Genomic DNA, 15,805 nt, shown 5'->3' with positions numbered 1-15,805 from the left:
TATTTTTCCTTCTATTGAGACTTTGCAAATAATTTTGCCTCCCCTTTCTATATACTTGTTAATTTGTGTTAAAGTAATTTGTATACACAGCATCCCTCTTATTAAGCTATAATTATTTACATATATGACCTCCCTCTTACCAGGCAATAATTATAGTTATTTATATACATATATCAACCCTTTTAATAGGTTATCAGCTTCTGGAGGGAAGATTTTCTTTTCTAAGCTTTGCATCTTATTCAGAACCTAGCAGTGCTCTCTCTGCACATAATAGAAACCTAACAAATGCTTACATCACCTTTCACATGCTTAGGAAAAATAAAGAATCAATAAAGCATAATTCTCTGTAATGAACACTCTGCAAAAAAGTATACTTAAAGGTCCTTCCTGGCTGCATGCTCATTTAGAAAACCGCATATTAGTACTGTCTATGCTCTATCATTTTAAAATTAATTTTGTTAAATATTTCTCAATTGAATTTTAATCTTGTTCTGTACTTCATCCAGGATATGTTTGACACTATGGTGTAGGGAAATTCTAGGAAGGAAGCACTTCCTTTCAATACAGATCTGCATCTATCATGCAATTTATAGGTGCATGGAGAAGTTCCAATTGCTTTCCCTTAGTGACAAAGCTAATAACATGTAACTGGAGGGACTTGGTCTTCCTGTTTCTGAAGCTAGTTTCCTATTTATCATTTCTGGTCCAGACTAGAGGGAGAGGAGAATCTGCACATGTTAAAAAAGGGGAACTGACCAAGACATTAAGCATGTAAGCATTATTACTCTAAATATCAAAACAGACATTTTAATTTTTTTTGTCTCTCCTTTTTCTAACTAAAGTGATACTCTGCAACTATTTTAATTTGAATTTTAAAAAGCAAGATGCCAAATTGCAACTATGATTTTGTTATTTTTCTGGTAGATATATCAAAAGCAGGAATATCGACAAAGAAAAACCACTTGTTCTTTTAAGGAATGAAGTTTGCTTTTTCTGACCTCAAGATGAAGAGGGAGGTCCAAACATGATCTGACTCATCTTATTGCCAATAGCTTAAACAAAGCAGCCTGCATAGAAATAAATTCTATATTCTGGGTTCAGGAAGGCCAGATCATTTGTCACGGCTTTCTATCTGAATCTCAACTATTTCACAATGGTGATACTGTATCTTTGTCTTCCTTGAATTAAACAATAAAACTACTCTGCACTGATGCCCAGCAATCGTTTTATTCATCTCTTGTAAATTCTCTGATGCATCTGCCAAAGCAGTTGTTCCAAACTTTAACTCAAGTCCCCAATATTCATATCCCCCTACTCTCAGCAAATTATTTCACTTCCTATTTTACTGGGAAAAAATTGGTATAAACTCCCTGATTGAATCTCTAACTTAAATCTTTATTCCTTACTCTTCTCAGATAAGTGATTTGGGGTTGGTCATTTAATTTCTCAATTAGCGCATTTATAAAATCGGAGTATGACGCACATACTACATACTTCACAAAGTGCTTTGTAAATTTATATAATGCTTAAAATGCTACTTCATCTTCTTTACTTCAAAATACCTCTATCTTTCTTCCTATTCTTAGATTCCTTCTGCCTCAGCAGAAAACATTTAACCTATTTAAAGTTAATTTTTAACCTATTTAAAGTTAATTTTTCCGCTTGTATTTTTCATTCAATTAACAAGGAATTGAGCAGAATGCCTAGTATATGCAAGAGATTATATAGGTGAGGAAGCTTTCTCTACCAATGTGGGTCAGCATCTTCTCTATAACTTATGAGTCTTCAGGCACTTCTTAGTAAGTGAAGTGCCCATCATTACAAATTAAATATGTGTTAGAGGCAGGACTGGAACCCAGGTGTTTTAAATTTAGATGCTATGGGTCCAGTTCTCTATTTATTACCACTAATACTATCAAGCTAATAGTTTGTATTTTATCTTAGAGGCAAGATGGAATCACTGAAGTCAGGAGAACGACAAGAACTGATATGTGTTTTAGGAAGTATTTTGGAGACAGTATGCAGGAAAGACTGGAGATGAGAATGGAAGCCAGCAGTACAGTTAGGAGGTTGCTGCAATAGTCTAGACCAGAGGATGGCCTGAACCAAGATGGTGGCTTTGTGAGAAAAGAGAAGGGAATGGACTGAAGAGGTTTTGCAGAAAATAATTAAGAGGATTTGACAATGAATTCAGTATGGAGCATGGGAGGCAGGCAAGAGTTAAGGCTGTTTCTGAAGTTGCCAAGTTGAGCGACTAGAAGAATGGGAGTATCAAGGCAGAAATACATCTATTAGAAAAAGATGTGATTTGGGGGACTGGAAGACAGTGATTTTTACCTTGGATGTGCTGAGACTGAGGGATATCAAACACTTGGGTAAAAGTGGGAGAAGCAGGTGTTATAGTGGAAACGGGACTGAATTTGGAATCAGAGAAATGGGGCTTAAATCTTGACTACTATACTGACTGTAATGACTGTGGGAGAGGCTTTAACCTTTCTGGTTTCTATATTGTGAAAGAGTTCTCCAAGGTCCCATCCAGTTCTCAATTCTGATCCCATATCTAACAGGTCATTGGTGATGAGGGACTAGAACTGAGGAGAGAGACTGGTTTGGGGATATAGAAATCTAGTAGTCATCTGCATAAAGATAAATGAACATACGGGAAGTGATGAGATCACTAAGGGAGAAGGTATACAGAGACAGAAAAAAACTACAGGCAGTGCAGCAGGCACTGAAGGTTAGGAAAAGGAATGTGGATTAAGAGATCATGGTGGGGGGCAGCTAGGTGGCACAGTGGATAGAGTACTGGCCCTGGATTCAGGAGGACCTGAGTTCAAATCCGGCCTCAGACCCTTGACACTTACTAGCTGTGTGACCCTGGGCAAGCCACTTAACCCCAATTGCCTCACCACCCCCCCAAAAAAAGGAGATCATGGGGGGGGGGAGGGGGGCCCACAGCCAGCTAGGTGGTACACTGGATAAAGCACCAGTCCTGAATCCAGGAGAACCTGAGTTCAAAATCCGGCCTCAGACTTTTGACACTAGCTTAACCCTCATTTCCCTGCCCCCTCCCCCCTAAAAGAGAGATCACTAGGAGGCTTGAAGAAAACAATTTCAGTGGAGTGCTAAGGTCATCAAGCAGATTGAATTGAATGGGTTGAAAAAAGATGGTAGGAGAGTGAGAGCACCCAGTGAATACACAAGGCTTTTTGTAGGAGTTTTGCTGTGAGATATAGAACAATAGCTTTAGTATCCAACTAAGATTTAAAGACAAGAATAAACCCTGCTATGTTTGTAGGAAGAATGAAGGAATTCAGGAGATAGCAGAAAGATTGTAGATTAGAGAAAGAGAATAAATGATTGAAGGAGCAAACTGCTGGAAGAGACAGGAGAGAACAGAATCAAGTACACAAATATAATAGGATCAAGTAGAGGAATTGACCTTTGCAAGGAAAATTTGCCTGTAACCATATCAATCTCTCAAAACTGCTCTAAGATCCCTAATGATTTTCTGTCAAACTCAATAGTTTTTCTTAGTTACCGTTTACTCACAGAGAGAGATGTGTAGCAACAAGAGGCAAGGAAATAATTATGTAGAGAATGATGAGGCAATGCAAACCAGAATCAGTTAAAAAAAACAATAAAAAGAATGTTGTGTGTGTAAATTGAGATTCAATCAGAGGATACTGATGTCTATCTGGTTTGCTTAAAAACCAAATTTATATTTTTTCCAAATCCTCGTAACTTTGGCTCATTGAGATGGACAGTCTATTTGAGCAGGATATATAAATAACATTACCAAAATAAAAGACTGAAAAAAAAACCCCTCCAGTTCCTCATAGGATACCTGATAGCAGGGCTAGAAGAAAATGTTTTGTACTTCCTAGGCCATGTCTAAACATTATGCCCTAGTGTGTGTTCTTGTCCTCTATTTTAGTAAAATTATAAACAAGTTAAAGTCTTATATTGATTTATAAATTATTTAATGGGTGTTACCTTCATCTCTCCTTCTTCTACTACCAATTGCCAATTGGCATCTCCACCTACATCCTGTAATGAGTAAGTCATGTGGTTCTTCACCATCTCTTCAACCTTTAAATGAAGAACAGAAGTAATATGAGAATCCAAATTCTATTAATAGTTAAGTTATATCCTCACTTAATTTACTAAATTCCAGAAATGGTGCTTTTGGGAAGCTGAGTTCCAGGCATTATAGTTAGTACTTATATATAATGCTGTAGAATTAGCCCACATTCCAGATTTTTCAGGTTAATGAAAGAATTGGGGGTCAAAGAAGAGAATGAAAGGATGCAAATAAGGAAAAATTCTTATATTGCTTAATGTGCACTATGCATGCTGAAACAATACTTCCTTGGAAAAATAAAATCCACACTGTTATCTATTCTCCCCCAATAAATGCTTTTGTTCAGACGAATTCTTAAGGAAAATGAACATGGAATATAAAAGGTAGAATCCTGAGCTTTCTTCAAGGCCAGTTGAAATAACACTTTCTCTATAAAGCCCTCCCTGATGTTCACAATTGTTAGTGCTCTCTCCTTTCTCTAATTACCTGGTATCTAGTCCAATGTCCCCATTTTAGGGCAGAACTACAGACAAGATATCCTAGAGAGAGGATTATATTAGTTAAAGATTTCCAAAGGAGATAATAAAATATTCTTTATTTTTTAAAAACAACACTCCTAGCTCATTCTTTGTTATGCATTACCAAAATTTCTCTTCGTGAAGTTTAAACACTTGTTGTGTTTTTAATCACAAGTTAGTTACTTTTACTCATTTGAAGCCCCAAACCAGTTAAGCTGTTTCATCATCTGCACAAAATATATATGCCCCATTTCTGCCATACTGCAGTGGGTCAGACAGCATGCAGTATTCACTGACAGACTGGTTCAGATTTGTGCCAAAGGTGATCCTAGACATGTTGTAATCAGAAAGACAATTTTTGACTTCTAGAAGGTTCACCTCACTTTATCTTTTCTAAGAGACCATCCTCTGTGAATTACCTCTTCTGCCCTTCTAGTCAACTGTAAAGTCCTTGATGTCAATCCTCTATTTCTTTTCCTTTACACTGATTTCAGATAAAAGGGTGGTTCTTATCCTTGCCAAGGCTAATCCTTCTACATGAATCTTTGATCACACCACACCTCTGTCTTCACTAGCAGATCTCATCCCTCCCCCAATCACATTCACTTGATCAACTTGTCTCTCCCCATCTACTGGTTGAGAGCTACCTACAAACATGCCCAAGTCTCTCCTCACCCTTAAAAGTCCTTCATAAGACCGCAATATCTCCTTGAGCTAGAGCCCTCTCTCCTCCCTTTCACAGCCAAACTACTTTTTAAAAAAGCTATCTATATTCATCAGGGACAGCTAGGTGGTGCAGTGGAAAAAACACCAGCCTTGGATTCAGGAGGACCTGAGTTCAAATCTGACCTCAGACACTTGATACTTACTAGGTGTGTGACCTGCTTGGGACTGAGATAACTCCGGGACCACCACCCTTCATTCCAGTCTCCCCGACTCCTCCTGGTGATAATCCCATTAGGCATGGCTGCTACCCGAGGACAAGGGGACAGAGATAGCTCCAACAACTGCCACTCACCCGACTTTCCCCTACCTACTCCCCAAATTAGAGACATTCCACCCTCAGGTGATCACCCCCATCTACAACTATACAAGCCGTGGCCTTTCTCCTATTCGAGAAGATAGGTATCCCAGAGAACCAAGTCTCTGAGCCATCTCTAGCACCTAAATAAAAGATTATTTTATTCTAACTGGATTTGTGTTTGAAAGGGTGTGATTCTTTAAAGAGGAATACCTGAGGACCCCTACACCAACCATTTCTCCCATGACATTATTTAGACTATTGTAATAGTCTCCTTATTTATCACCCTCACTCAAGTCTTCCATACTCTAAGACATCTCCCACGTGGTTGCCAAAGTAATTTTCCTGAGGCACATATTTGACCCTATCATTTCCCTATTAGTAATGAGGACACCACTATCCTTTGTTATCCAAGCATGCAACCTAGGTGTCATCCTGGAGTCTTTTCTCATACTCAATCCACGTATTCAATCTCTTGCTAAATCTTGACATTTCTACTAGAAAACATTTCTTGTATAATTTGCCCTCTCTCCACTCACGTAGCTGGACACTGGTAGGCCCTAATTACCTCATGCTTGGACTACTGAAATAACCTTCTGATTAGTCTCCCTGAATAAAATATCTTTACTCTAATCCATTTTTCACTTAGGTGCCAAAGTAGTTGTTTTTTTTTAAAAGGGCAGGCCAGACCACGTCAACCCATTCTACTCAATACATTCAAGTGGTTTCTCATGAAACAAACATAAAACATTCTGTTTGGCATTTCAAGCCACAGTAGTGTCTTTTTTTTTTTTTTTTTTTGGGTGAGGCAATTGGGGTTAAGTGACTTGCCCAGGGTTACACAGCTAGTAAGTGTCGAGTGTCTGGGGTCGGATTTGAACTCAGGTCCTCCTGACTCCAGGGCCGGTGGTCTATCCACTGTGCCACCTTGCTGCCCCCCATAGTAGCTTCTTATGCAGCACATTCCATCTCTGGACTCAGTGTCTTCATGACATAGCTGTCTCCTGTGCCTGGAATGGTCTCCATCCAACACATTTAACCTCTTGGCTTCCCTGGCTTCTTTCCAGACTAAGCTCAAATCTTCTTCTCTAAGGTCTTTCTTTCCTGGTCTCCACTTTACTCCACCACCCCTTCCATGCTGTACTTCTGAGATTACCTTCCATATACATGAATCCTGAATTTGTACAATGTGGAGCTAGCACTTGTTTAGTGCTATAAGGTTGGCAAAGTGCTTTATATATGTTAACTCATTTGATCTTCACAACAACCCTATGAGGAAGGTACTATTATTATACTCATTTTACAGATGAGGAAACTAAGTCTAAGGCAAGTTAAGTGAAATGTCCAGAGTTGCACTGCTACTGTCTGTGTAAGGATTCAAACTCTAGACTTTCTGAATCCAAGTCCCACTCTCTATCCATGCTCCATCATCTAGTTACGGAGCTAATAAAAAGTTGTTTGTATGGTATATCCACCCAGTAGAACTTGAGAGTAAAGTCTATGTTTTTGCCTTTCTTTGTATCCCTGGGAATTAGCACAGTGTCTGGCACATTGTAAACACTCAATAAATGTTGCTGGCTGAATAATTGGAAGGATCTAAGCCATCTGTTCCACACTTGCTGGATCTTTCAACCCAACCATTTTCAACTCTGTAGAAATGTAGGAGACCTTTCATCCCCTCTCATCTCCCCCACCTCCTAAATGTAATCAAATCACCAACTCCCATTGCCCTCTGGAAGGGTGTAAAATGGATTACTCTATTCTGCTTACCATCTTCCACGCATATGCTGTTTCTACTGTTTAGGATCTAAACTCCTTAAGGACAGAACTATTTGGCTTTTTAATTTACATCCTTAGCACTTAGTATAGTGCTTAGCATATGATAAGAAGTTAATAAATGATTTTTACTCATTCATTTGTATTTTCTCTAAGGTCTTCTAGAGTATGTCATTGAAAAGATTACTTATAAATACTTCATACTTGAGACAATTAAAACAGACAAATGAAGTTTTTTTTGTATTCTATAATTTACTTTTGTGCAATAAATAGTAGAATTTTCGACTTGAATATTATGTTACTTCCCTTATTATTGAAATTTTGTATTTTTAACAATGCAAAACATTAAAATATAAAATAGTTAAAGATCATATAATTTAGTTGAACATTGAAATATTTGTTAACAGAAAATTCCAAAACTCTATAAGACCTGCCTGAGTCTGAAGGTGCATTTCAAATTTTATTGTATGTACAAAATGGGTACATACAAGTTTATTAATGCGAGAAAATTAGACTGTATTTTCTGATCAGTAAGATAGAGAATTAGTCAGTTTAAATACATTGATTATGGTAAATAAATTTGATTCATTTGATCACCGATTTAACAAACAATTCTTGTTTTGGGTGCTGTGTATGTAAAGTATAATTTGCTAGGTCAATACTTTGGTTCTAAAAGCTCACACCCACACCCACACCCATGCACACCACACACCCACGTGCATACAGGTACCAAGGAAAGAAACTTTACCAGAAAGAAATTAAATACGAAAGAGTTATCTTGTACAGTATTCAGTTAAGAAGTTATTTTTTTTATTCTGCTTTGTCCTCTCACTCACCAATGTCCTTTTCACATAGCTTTTAAAGTAATCTTCCTAAGGGTGCAAATTTGACTATATCACTCCCCTGCTCAAAACCTTGCAGTGGCTCCTGTTTGTCTCTAGTATAAATACAAACTCTTCAGTCTGACACTTAAAGCACTTCAATATGGCTCCAGCATAATTTCCACCAATACTCCCCTTCATTTCCAGAGATTTCAGTTGGACTGAAACTACTAATTATTCTACATTCTATCTCCTACCTTCATATCTTGGTATAAAGTTGTCCCTCAAATCAGGAATACCATCCTGCAATTCCAACCTCTTGGAGACCTTATGCTCGGATCAAGTACAATTACCTTCTCTGATGCTCTCCTCCAATCCCCTCAATTATTAGTGCTCTTTTCTTGCTTCAAATGAACTTTTACCTACTTATCCATAGCCACTTTTGCTCCTCCTCTAGATGAAGGCCAGCTCCTTAAGGGAAGGGACTACCTTTTTTGCCTTTGTATTACAGTGCCCTGTAGAAAAGAAGTTCTTAATAAATGCTGATTTGGGGGCAGCTAGGTGGCACAGTGGATAAAGCACCAGCCCTGGATTCAGGAGGACCTGAGTTCAAATCTGGCCTCAGACACTTGACACTTATTAGCTGTGTGACCCTGGGCAAGTCACTTAACCCTCGCTGCCCCAGAAAAAACAAACAAACAAACAAAAACTGTTTTTTTGTTTGAGTTGAATGCTGTTAAGCAAAAGGAATTCTGCTCAAATAATTTTCCATGACATTAATTGTGTGGGTGTGTTTGAAAAAAAGAAACCTTTTGTCTAAAAAAAGGAATATTATATGTCAATGTCATTATGGGCTACTTGAGAAATTCCATAATCCTTTCAATTTGATAGGAAGACTAGAAATCACATTTAAACTAAATACCAAAACACATCTAATATTTATGTCCTATATATGGAAATAGCTGTCTTTATCTGTGGCTACTAGGAACCAACAGTTCCAAAAGGATATGCTGAATTGCTATAGAGCAGTAGTGTCAAACTAAATCAGAAAAAGGGGCCACTAATTCATACATAAGAATCCCTGAGGGCTACATATTTGACTTAGTTTAAAAATGTAAATTGTTATATTGTGTTTTTATTTATTTTATCAAATATTTCCCAATTGCATTTAATGTGGTTCGAACTACACTGGAAAGTGTTGTGGGCCACAAGTTTGACACCTTTGTTATAGAGAATTTAAAAAATATCCATACAATTACATACAGGGTAAGAGACTAGATGGGTAATTTCATTTATTGAAGGAATTTCTAGATGAGGAAACCCCTTTTACTAAGGCATATTAGCATCTCCTCTGAAACTTACATCATCTTAGATAGTTGATTAGAGCCCTGGAGGGTTAAGTGCCTTACACTGGGTCACACAGCCAGTATGTTTCAGAGACACAATGCAACTAAATCTGGAAACAAGAGGGGTTAGATTCAGGAGCCTAATCAGGAAGCTATTATTACTGTAATTCAGCTGAGAATTAAGAGTCACAGCCATATGAAAAGAGAAAAGATGATACTAATAAAAAATGCTGTCTAATGCTGAATCTGAGATGCCAGTGGGTTATCTGAGTATAACTGGCAACTGGACATACAGGACTAGGGTCAGAATTGAGGGCTGATTATGTAGATTTGGGAATCATCTACATAGAGATGATAAATGAATTTACAGGAAATGAGATCATTAAGAGAGAAAAGGGTCCAGAATAGTATCCTGGAATAAACTAAGATAAAGGGCAAGACATACATGACAATCCTTCAAAGGAGACACAGCAGAATCAATCAGTAAGACAAGTATGGATTAGAAACAGTAGAGAACAGTTTCATGAAACCCCAGGAAGCAGAGTCTCTCCAGAAGGAAAGCCTAGTCAGTTGTGTCATATGCTAGAGAAATAAAGACAGGGAAGGAATGAAAAAGGACTATTACATTTATCAATAAAGAGATCATTGGTGGAAGACATGGAAGCCACATTGCAAGGAAGGGGGCAGAATGTGAGTGGGAAGTGAGAAAGTAGAGACAATGAAAAGCTTTTTCTTCACCGAGGCACATCAAACAGGTAGGTAGAGGTGACCAAGGCCAAAAGTAACACATAAGTAAAATCCCCTTAAATGAACTTTAAATTATTTCCTACCTGTAAGATTGTTATACTATGCTACTGGCTCCTGCCTGTTAATGATTAACACCTCAACACTCTTATATTTCAATTATTGATGCTTCTGTCCTCAACTTTAACTGCTTGAACAAGTAAATCATCATCATTTAAAGGGTGTTAGAAATCCATCAATTAAAGCTTAAAATGATGAGAAAATATACCTCCAAACTGTCTTTGTAAAAGTAGTGTATGGGAATATGGGCATGGAACAGTGTATATGCCAAAGACTCAAATGGTTTTGTTGAACTGTCTTACCCTTTTGTTTTTGTTTTTTTTTTTTTTTTTTTGTGGAGCAATGGGGGTTAAGTGACTTGCCCAGGGTCACACAGCTAGCAAGTGTCAAGTGTCTGAGGCCGGATTTGAACTCAGGTACTCCTGAATCCAGGGCCAATGTTTTATCCACTGTGCCACCTAGCTGCCCCCCTCCCCTTTGTTTTAAAATACTTGATTAGAGTAGGATAGCTCTCTGGGTGGGAGAGGGACAGATACAGAAATGATGGTAATGTAAAAACTAATGGCATCGGGGCAGCTAGGTGGCACAGTGGATAGAGCACCGGCCCTGGAGTCAGGAGTACCTGAGTTCAAATCCGGCCTCAGACACTTAACACTTACTAGCTGTGTGACCCTGGGCAAGTCACTTAACCCCAAATGCCTCACTAAAAAAAAAAATAAATAAAAACAAACAAACAAACAAAAAACCCCAAAAACTAATCGCATCAATCACATTAAGAATCAACAATTATCTTTAAATTTGTTGGTAGTCAATACATATTTGTTACAATAAGCATAAATTAGAAAAATAATTCTACTGGTTTGAGATAAAACAGAGCTGATAGCAAATGATGTGAACCCAGCATGGAGGAAAGAGGTAGCTAAAAAAATTACTTCATTCCTAAGAGCTACATGTCAGATTACTTTATCTCCTGTAGCTTTTCCCATAGAGCTTACATGAACATATTATTAGAAATTCTTTTTGTTGCATCCTTTAAGTATTGCTTCTGTTCTCTTTGCTTCCTATTCTTTTGTTATCCTTACTCAGCTCAGGTATCCCATGAGTCACTTTTTACACATGTCCATTTCAGAAGAATTGTGTTACTATTTATGTCAGCACCGAAATAGTGTTAACTGGATACTTTCCAGGATCTGAGTGGTAGTAATTTTGTTCTTACACTTCAACTTCAGTAGAGTTTATCAATGACACTGATGAAACTCAACTCAAGAAACTGATTTTTGTGGTAGGAGCAGATCTTCCAACTTAATATGTTAGAGAGGTAATGCTCATTTCTATTTCTTTGTTTTGGATTTAACTTGATTCCATACTGGTACCACACAGAGATGAAATCCCAAAGACAATAGCCTTCTTGATTTGGTTCTCAATTTATTCAATGGACCATCTTACAGCCCAGCTTCATAAGGAGTAGAATTTTGTGGCAGTTTTCAGGTCTTTTTGTAAAAAAAAAAAAAAATGTTTGGTTGCTTTAAGAGCTTTCTTGGGATGATATGACTTTTCAGACTTACAAAAAATAATTAATGGCTTAATGTCAATTTGTAGGGAAGTTTTTAATGAAGTATCTGGATGAGGACCTGGAATGCTTATTAAATTTAGGAATAACCAAAATTAGGAAAAATGAGTAAGCTGTCATGACAGCATACTGAAAGATCTTGACTAGCCAAAACATTTAGCCATAGATATGGCTAAATTTTGTTATCTTGTTAGATAACAAGAAAAAATTTAAAAGGCAAATATAATATAAGAGAAGTATGGCTAGACAAAAATTTATCTGAAAAAGATCTGGGAGGTTCAGTGGATTACAAGTTGAATATCAGTCAACAGTTCACTATGGCAGCCCAAAAGGCCAATGAGCTCTTTGGGGACATTAAGAGAGGCCTAGTATTCAGAAAATAAGTAGTGACAGTCTATATTCTGCTCTAGTGAAGGGATATCTTGAATAGTAAATAGTATGCTTATTTTAGACCATTTTGAAAGAGGACACTGACAACATGGAAAACATCCAAAGGATGACCAGAATGGTGAGAGGATTAGAGATCATGCCCTATAAGGATACATGGACCCGGGGATGGCTAGCCCAGAGAAGAGAAGATGGTACATGATAGCTAGCTACCAATACGTTAAGATTGAAAAACAGAAAGATTAAAACTGTTCTACTTAGTCTTAGAATGGTTCTGCACTGATCACCAATACTAAGACATTCAGAGTACCTAACCTACTAATTATGTAGTTTGGTAGCAATGGGTGGAAATTGCTCAATTTAAGAGAGAAAAAAATCTTTCTAAAAATGAGAGCTATAACCAAAGTTTAAGGGGCTACCTTGGAAGATAATGCAAGTGCCCTTACGGTCCTGATGTAAAAGCTGGATGACTACTTTGGGGCAATGTTGTGAAGAAGAATCGTATGTATAGCTAAAAATGAGGTGGCATTTGAGGTCTCTTTTAACTAAGATTCACTTTTTCAGTTATAATTGTGACTGACGACTTGCCAAAAAGTAAACATTAATTGACTTTATCTTGTTTCCTTCAATAAGACATCAATAAGACTTTCATAATTATATAATGCTAAGTTAGAGGATTCCTTAGAGGGGTAATTTTAACCATTTGTAATAATCACCAATACTAAGTTAACTCGAGATATGAATGAACTTCATGGAGCAGCCAAATTCACTTAGTCTAGGTGAATAAATATGGAAAAAACCTTTTTTGACACCAATAAGTGAGTGCTATTCTCTACATTTTTTACCTGACACAAATTCCTAAGAGATTTTCAGAAACCAAAATAGGATCTGATCAGTCATAAATAAAAGCCTAATTCAAGGAATAATCAATTAGATAGTGATCTACGAAATATAAACTTTTCTATAGTAATATGTAAGACTGAATAAGGAAGTAATAGGTTTAGCCTCATAGGAAGCTGAATACCTGACACAGTAATGCTGGTACGTATGTAAAGGATCTTGGCTCCTGGCTAATCACTGACCCATCCTGGCCACTGCTACCAATATAAGAAAAGGAATCACACCAGCAGAGCTTTAATTTGTTATATCCCAACCTTAAGCACACCACCATCACACGCTTAGACAAACACTTCTGCACCTTCCATCACTTCTTTGCAGCTTCTGCTTTCACACTTTTAAAGGAAAGAGGATAGAGAGAAATGCTAAGAATTTTTAGCTATTTTTAAAATTAATGTAAGGTAGGTTTAGAATACTAAGAATAGGGGCAGCTAGGTGGCGCAGTGGATAGAGCACCTGCCCTGGATTTCAGGAAGGACTCTGAGTTCAAAATACGGCTCAGACACTTAAGACTTTCTAGCTGTGTGACCCTGGGCAAGTCACTTAACCCCAATTGCCTCACTTAAAAAAAAATACTAAGAATAATATTTCTTCAGTTCTAACTTTGTCCTGGATTCCTTATGGATGTAGGAAAAAAATCATACTAATTTTACTTTTTATATATGTATACATGGAAAATACAGTAGAGAGAGAAACAAATTCAAAGTACCAGAATAGGTGGGAATGTGAGTGACTTCTGATTTTTATTTATTTATGCTATTTTCATTTTATTTGTTGTTTTCTTGTCTTTTCTTTCTTGTGACTTCCCCCTTTTGTTCTAATTCTTCTTTTACAACATGACTAATATGGAAATCTATTTAACATTACTGTACAAGTTTATAACCTATATCAAATTGCATGTTGTCTTGGGAGGAAGAGAAATTTGGAACTCAAAATCTTATAAAAACAAATGTTGAAAACTATCTTTACAGGTAATTAGAAATACTATTAAGAAAAATACCATTAAGAAATTACTATTAAGAAAAAAAAAGAATTATGTTTTTTTATATATGAGCTACACAAAATAAGTCTGTCTGCTTTTGTGTTTAAGAACAAAATTTAACCTGGCAAACACTGAGAAGTTTTAGGGGACTAATAATATGTTCAAGGAAAAAAAAAACTTTTAAGATTTTTTTTTAAAGATATTAGTTTTTTTTTTTTAAAGCTATCAGTTTTAAATGTCTGTTCCTATTCCAATTCCACAGAGGAAAAACTGGCATAAATCTGACTTAAGTGTGAAATTATAACTAATTGGAAAATCTGTTTCATACTATGCCCAAAGTTTTTATTAAACACCTAAAATTTTCTTCAATACTAGGGGATATCTGTAAAGTTTGCATATAGATATCTCCCTATTAGCATTACCTCCTCCAAATCATTTCACTGGCCCACGGAAAGAAACAATGTATGCAGTACTATATGACGCTATGAGAATTTTAACTATGGCATAGATGTAACAGTGCATGCAACAAAAATAGTTATAAGAACTCTAATATTATCAACTACCTATTTATAAGGGTAGATAACAAAGTTTTCCTAGTAGTGGGGCTGGACTTGCAATGGAAATTGCTTATTCAACATTCACTGAACATTTTCTGTGTCTTACTATGTGTCTTGCATATACTACGTGTTTAAATCTTGTTAGGCCCAGTGTTTTATAAGACGACTGGCCAGAAATAGAGACATGGTCTGTGGTGGCTTGAGGAATCACAAAGCTAATGGATGTAGATATTGAAACAATAATAATAAAAGTAGGTAGTTCACCAGCAAAGTGGAAAAATCGCTTGGTATTGCCAATCATATGAAACGACATTATTGTAGGTGCTCAATGCTAACCATATATCTTATGCTTTGGACCTTTTCAGTGATTATCTCCCAACCCATCTCAGATAATTAATGAAAGCTCAGTAATACTATTGTATATGGCTGCTAATAGGTTATCAACCATTATAATTTTTTCTATTATTTAAGTTCAGTTGACTTTTCAATTCAAACCCAAAAAAGCATCTCAGTTTACCTAATTCTTTCTAACTGATCTTCTCATAAACAGAAAATAGCCATAAGTTTTTTTCGATAAAACAAATCTTTCTTCTAGTTCTCGCAGGCGTGTGTATGTGTATGTGTATAAAATGTAACCCGAATAAGGAACACTAACTGTTAAACTTGATTGGTGTGTTGGGTTACTTTTTCTAGCCTCCTTTTCTTCTTTTTATTTTGGGGGGGGGGGCGGAATGTGGAGAGAGGTTTAAAAGGCAAGGCTCTCTGGTAAGGGAAGAAAGGGATCTATTAGGAAATTAAGGTAAAAAACATATTTTTTTTTTCAATATTCTTTTCTTGGAGTTCTCTCTATCCCTCACACTTCACCTCCAAAAGAGGGAAGGAAAAAGCAGTTGTTTATAAATATGTCAGTGTGTACATCTACAAAGAAATGTAATCTGTCAGAAAATTTATTTTGGACCATATCTAACTATGGCATAACTGGTAATACTTCAGCAGTATAATAATCACGTGCTAAAATCCCCAAAGCTAACTGTGGTCTCTG

The 15,805-nt window shown here is 36.7% G+C and overlaps 1 protein-coding gene across 1 annotated transcript in view; it reads right to left on the bottom strand.

Annotated features, from left to right (window-relative positions):
* Window positions 1-15,805, bottom strand: part of CERT1 (ceramide transporter 1) — a 155,765-nt gene that overhangs the window by 16,912 nt on the left and 123,048 nt on the right. Inside the window, exon 11 of the mRNA XM_043996787.1 lies at window positions 3,997-4,092. Within this exon, the coding sequence (XP_043852722.1) occupies window positions 3,997-4,092 (96 nt within the window). The remainder of the gene's footprint in view (window positions 1-3,996; window positions 4,093-15,805) is intronic.

The sequence above is a fragment of the Dromiciops gliroides genome, chromosome 1 (genome assembly GCF_019393635.1).
Source record: "Dromiciops gliroides isolate mDroGli1 chromosome 1, mDroGli1.pri, whole genome shotgun sequence".
Taxonomy (NCBI): domain Eukaryota; kingdom Metazoa; phylum Chordata; class Mammalia; order Microbiotheria; family Microbiotheriidae; genus Dromiciops; species Dromiciops gliroides.
Note: the sequence above shows the minus strand (reverse complement) of the source record. Positions and strands in the feature narration are given on the sequence as shown.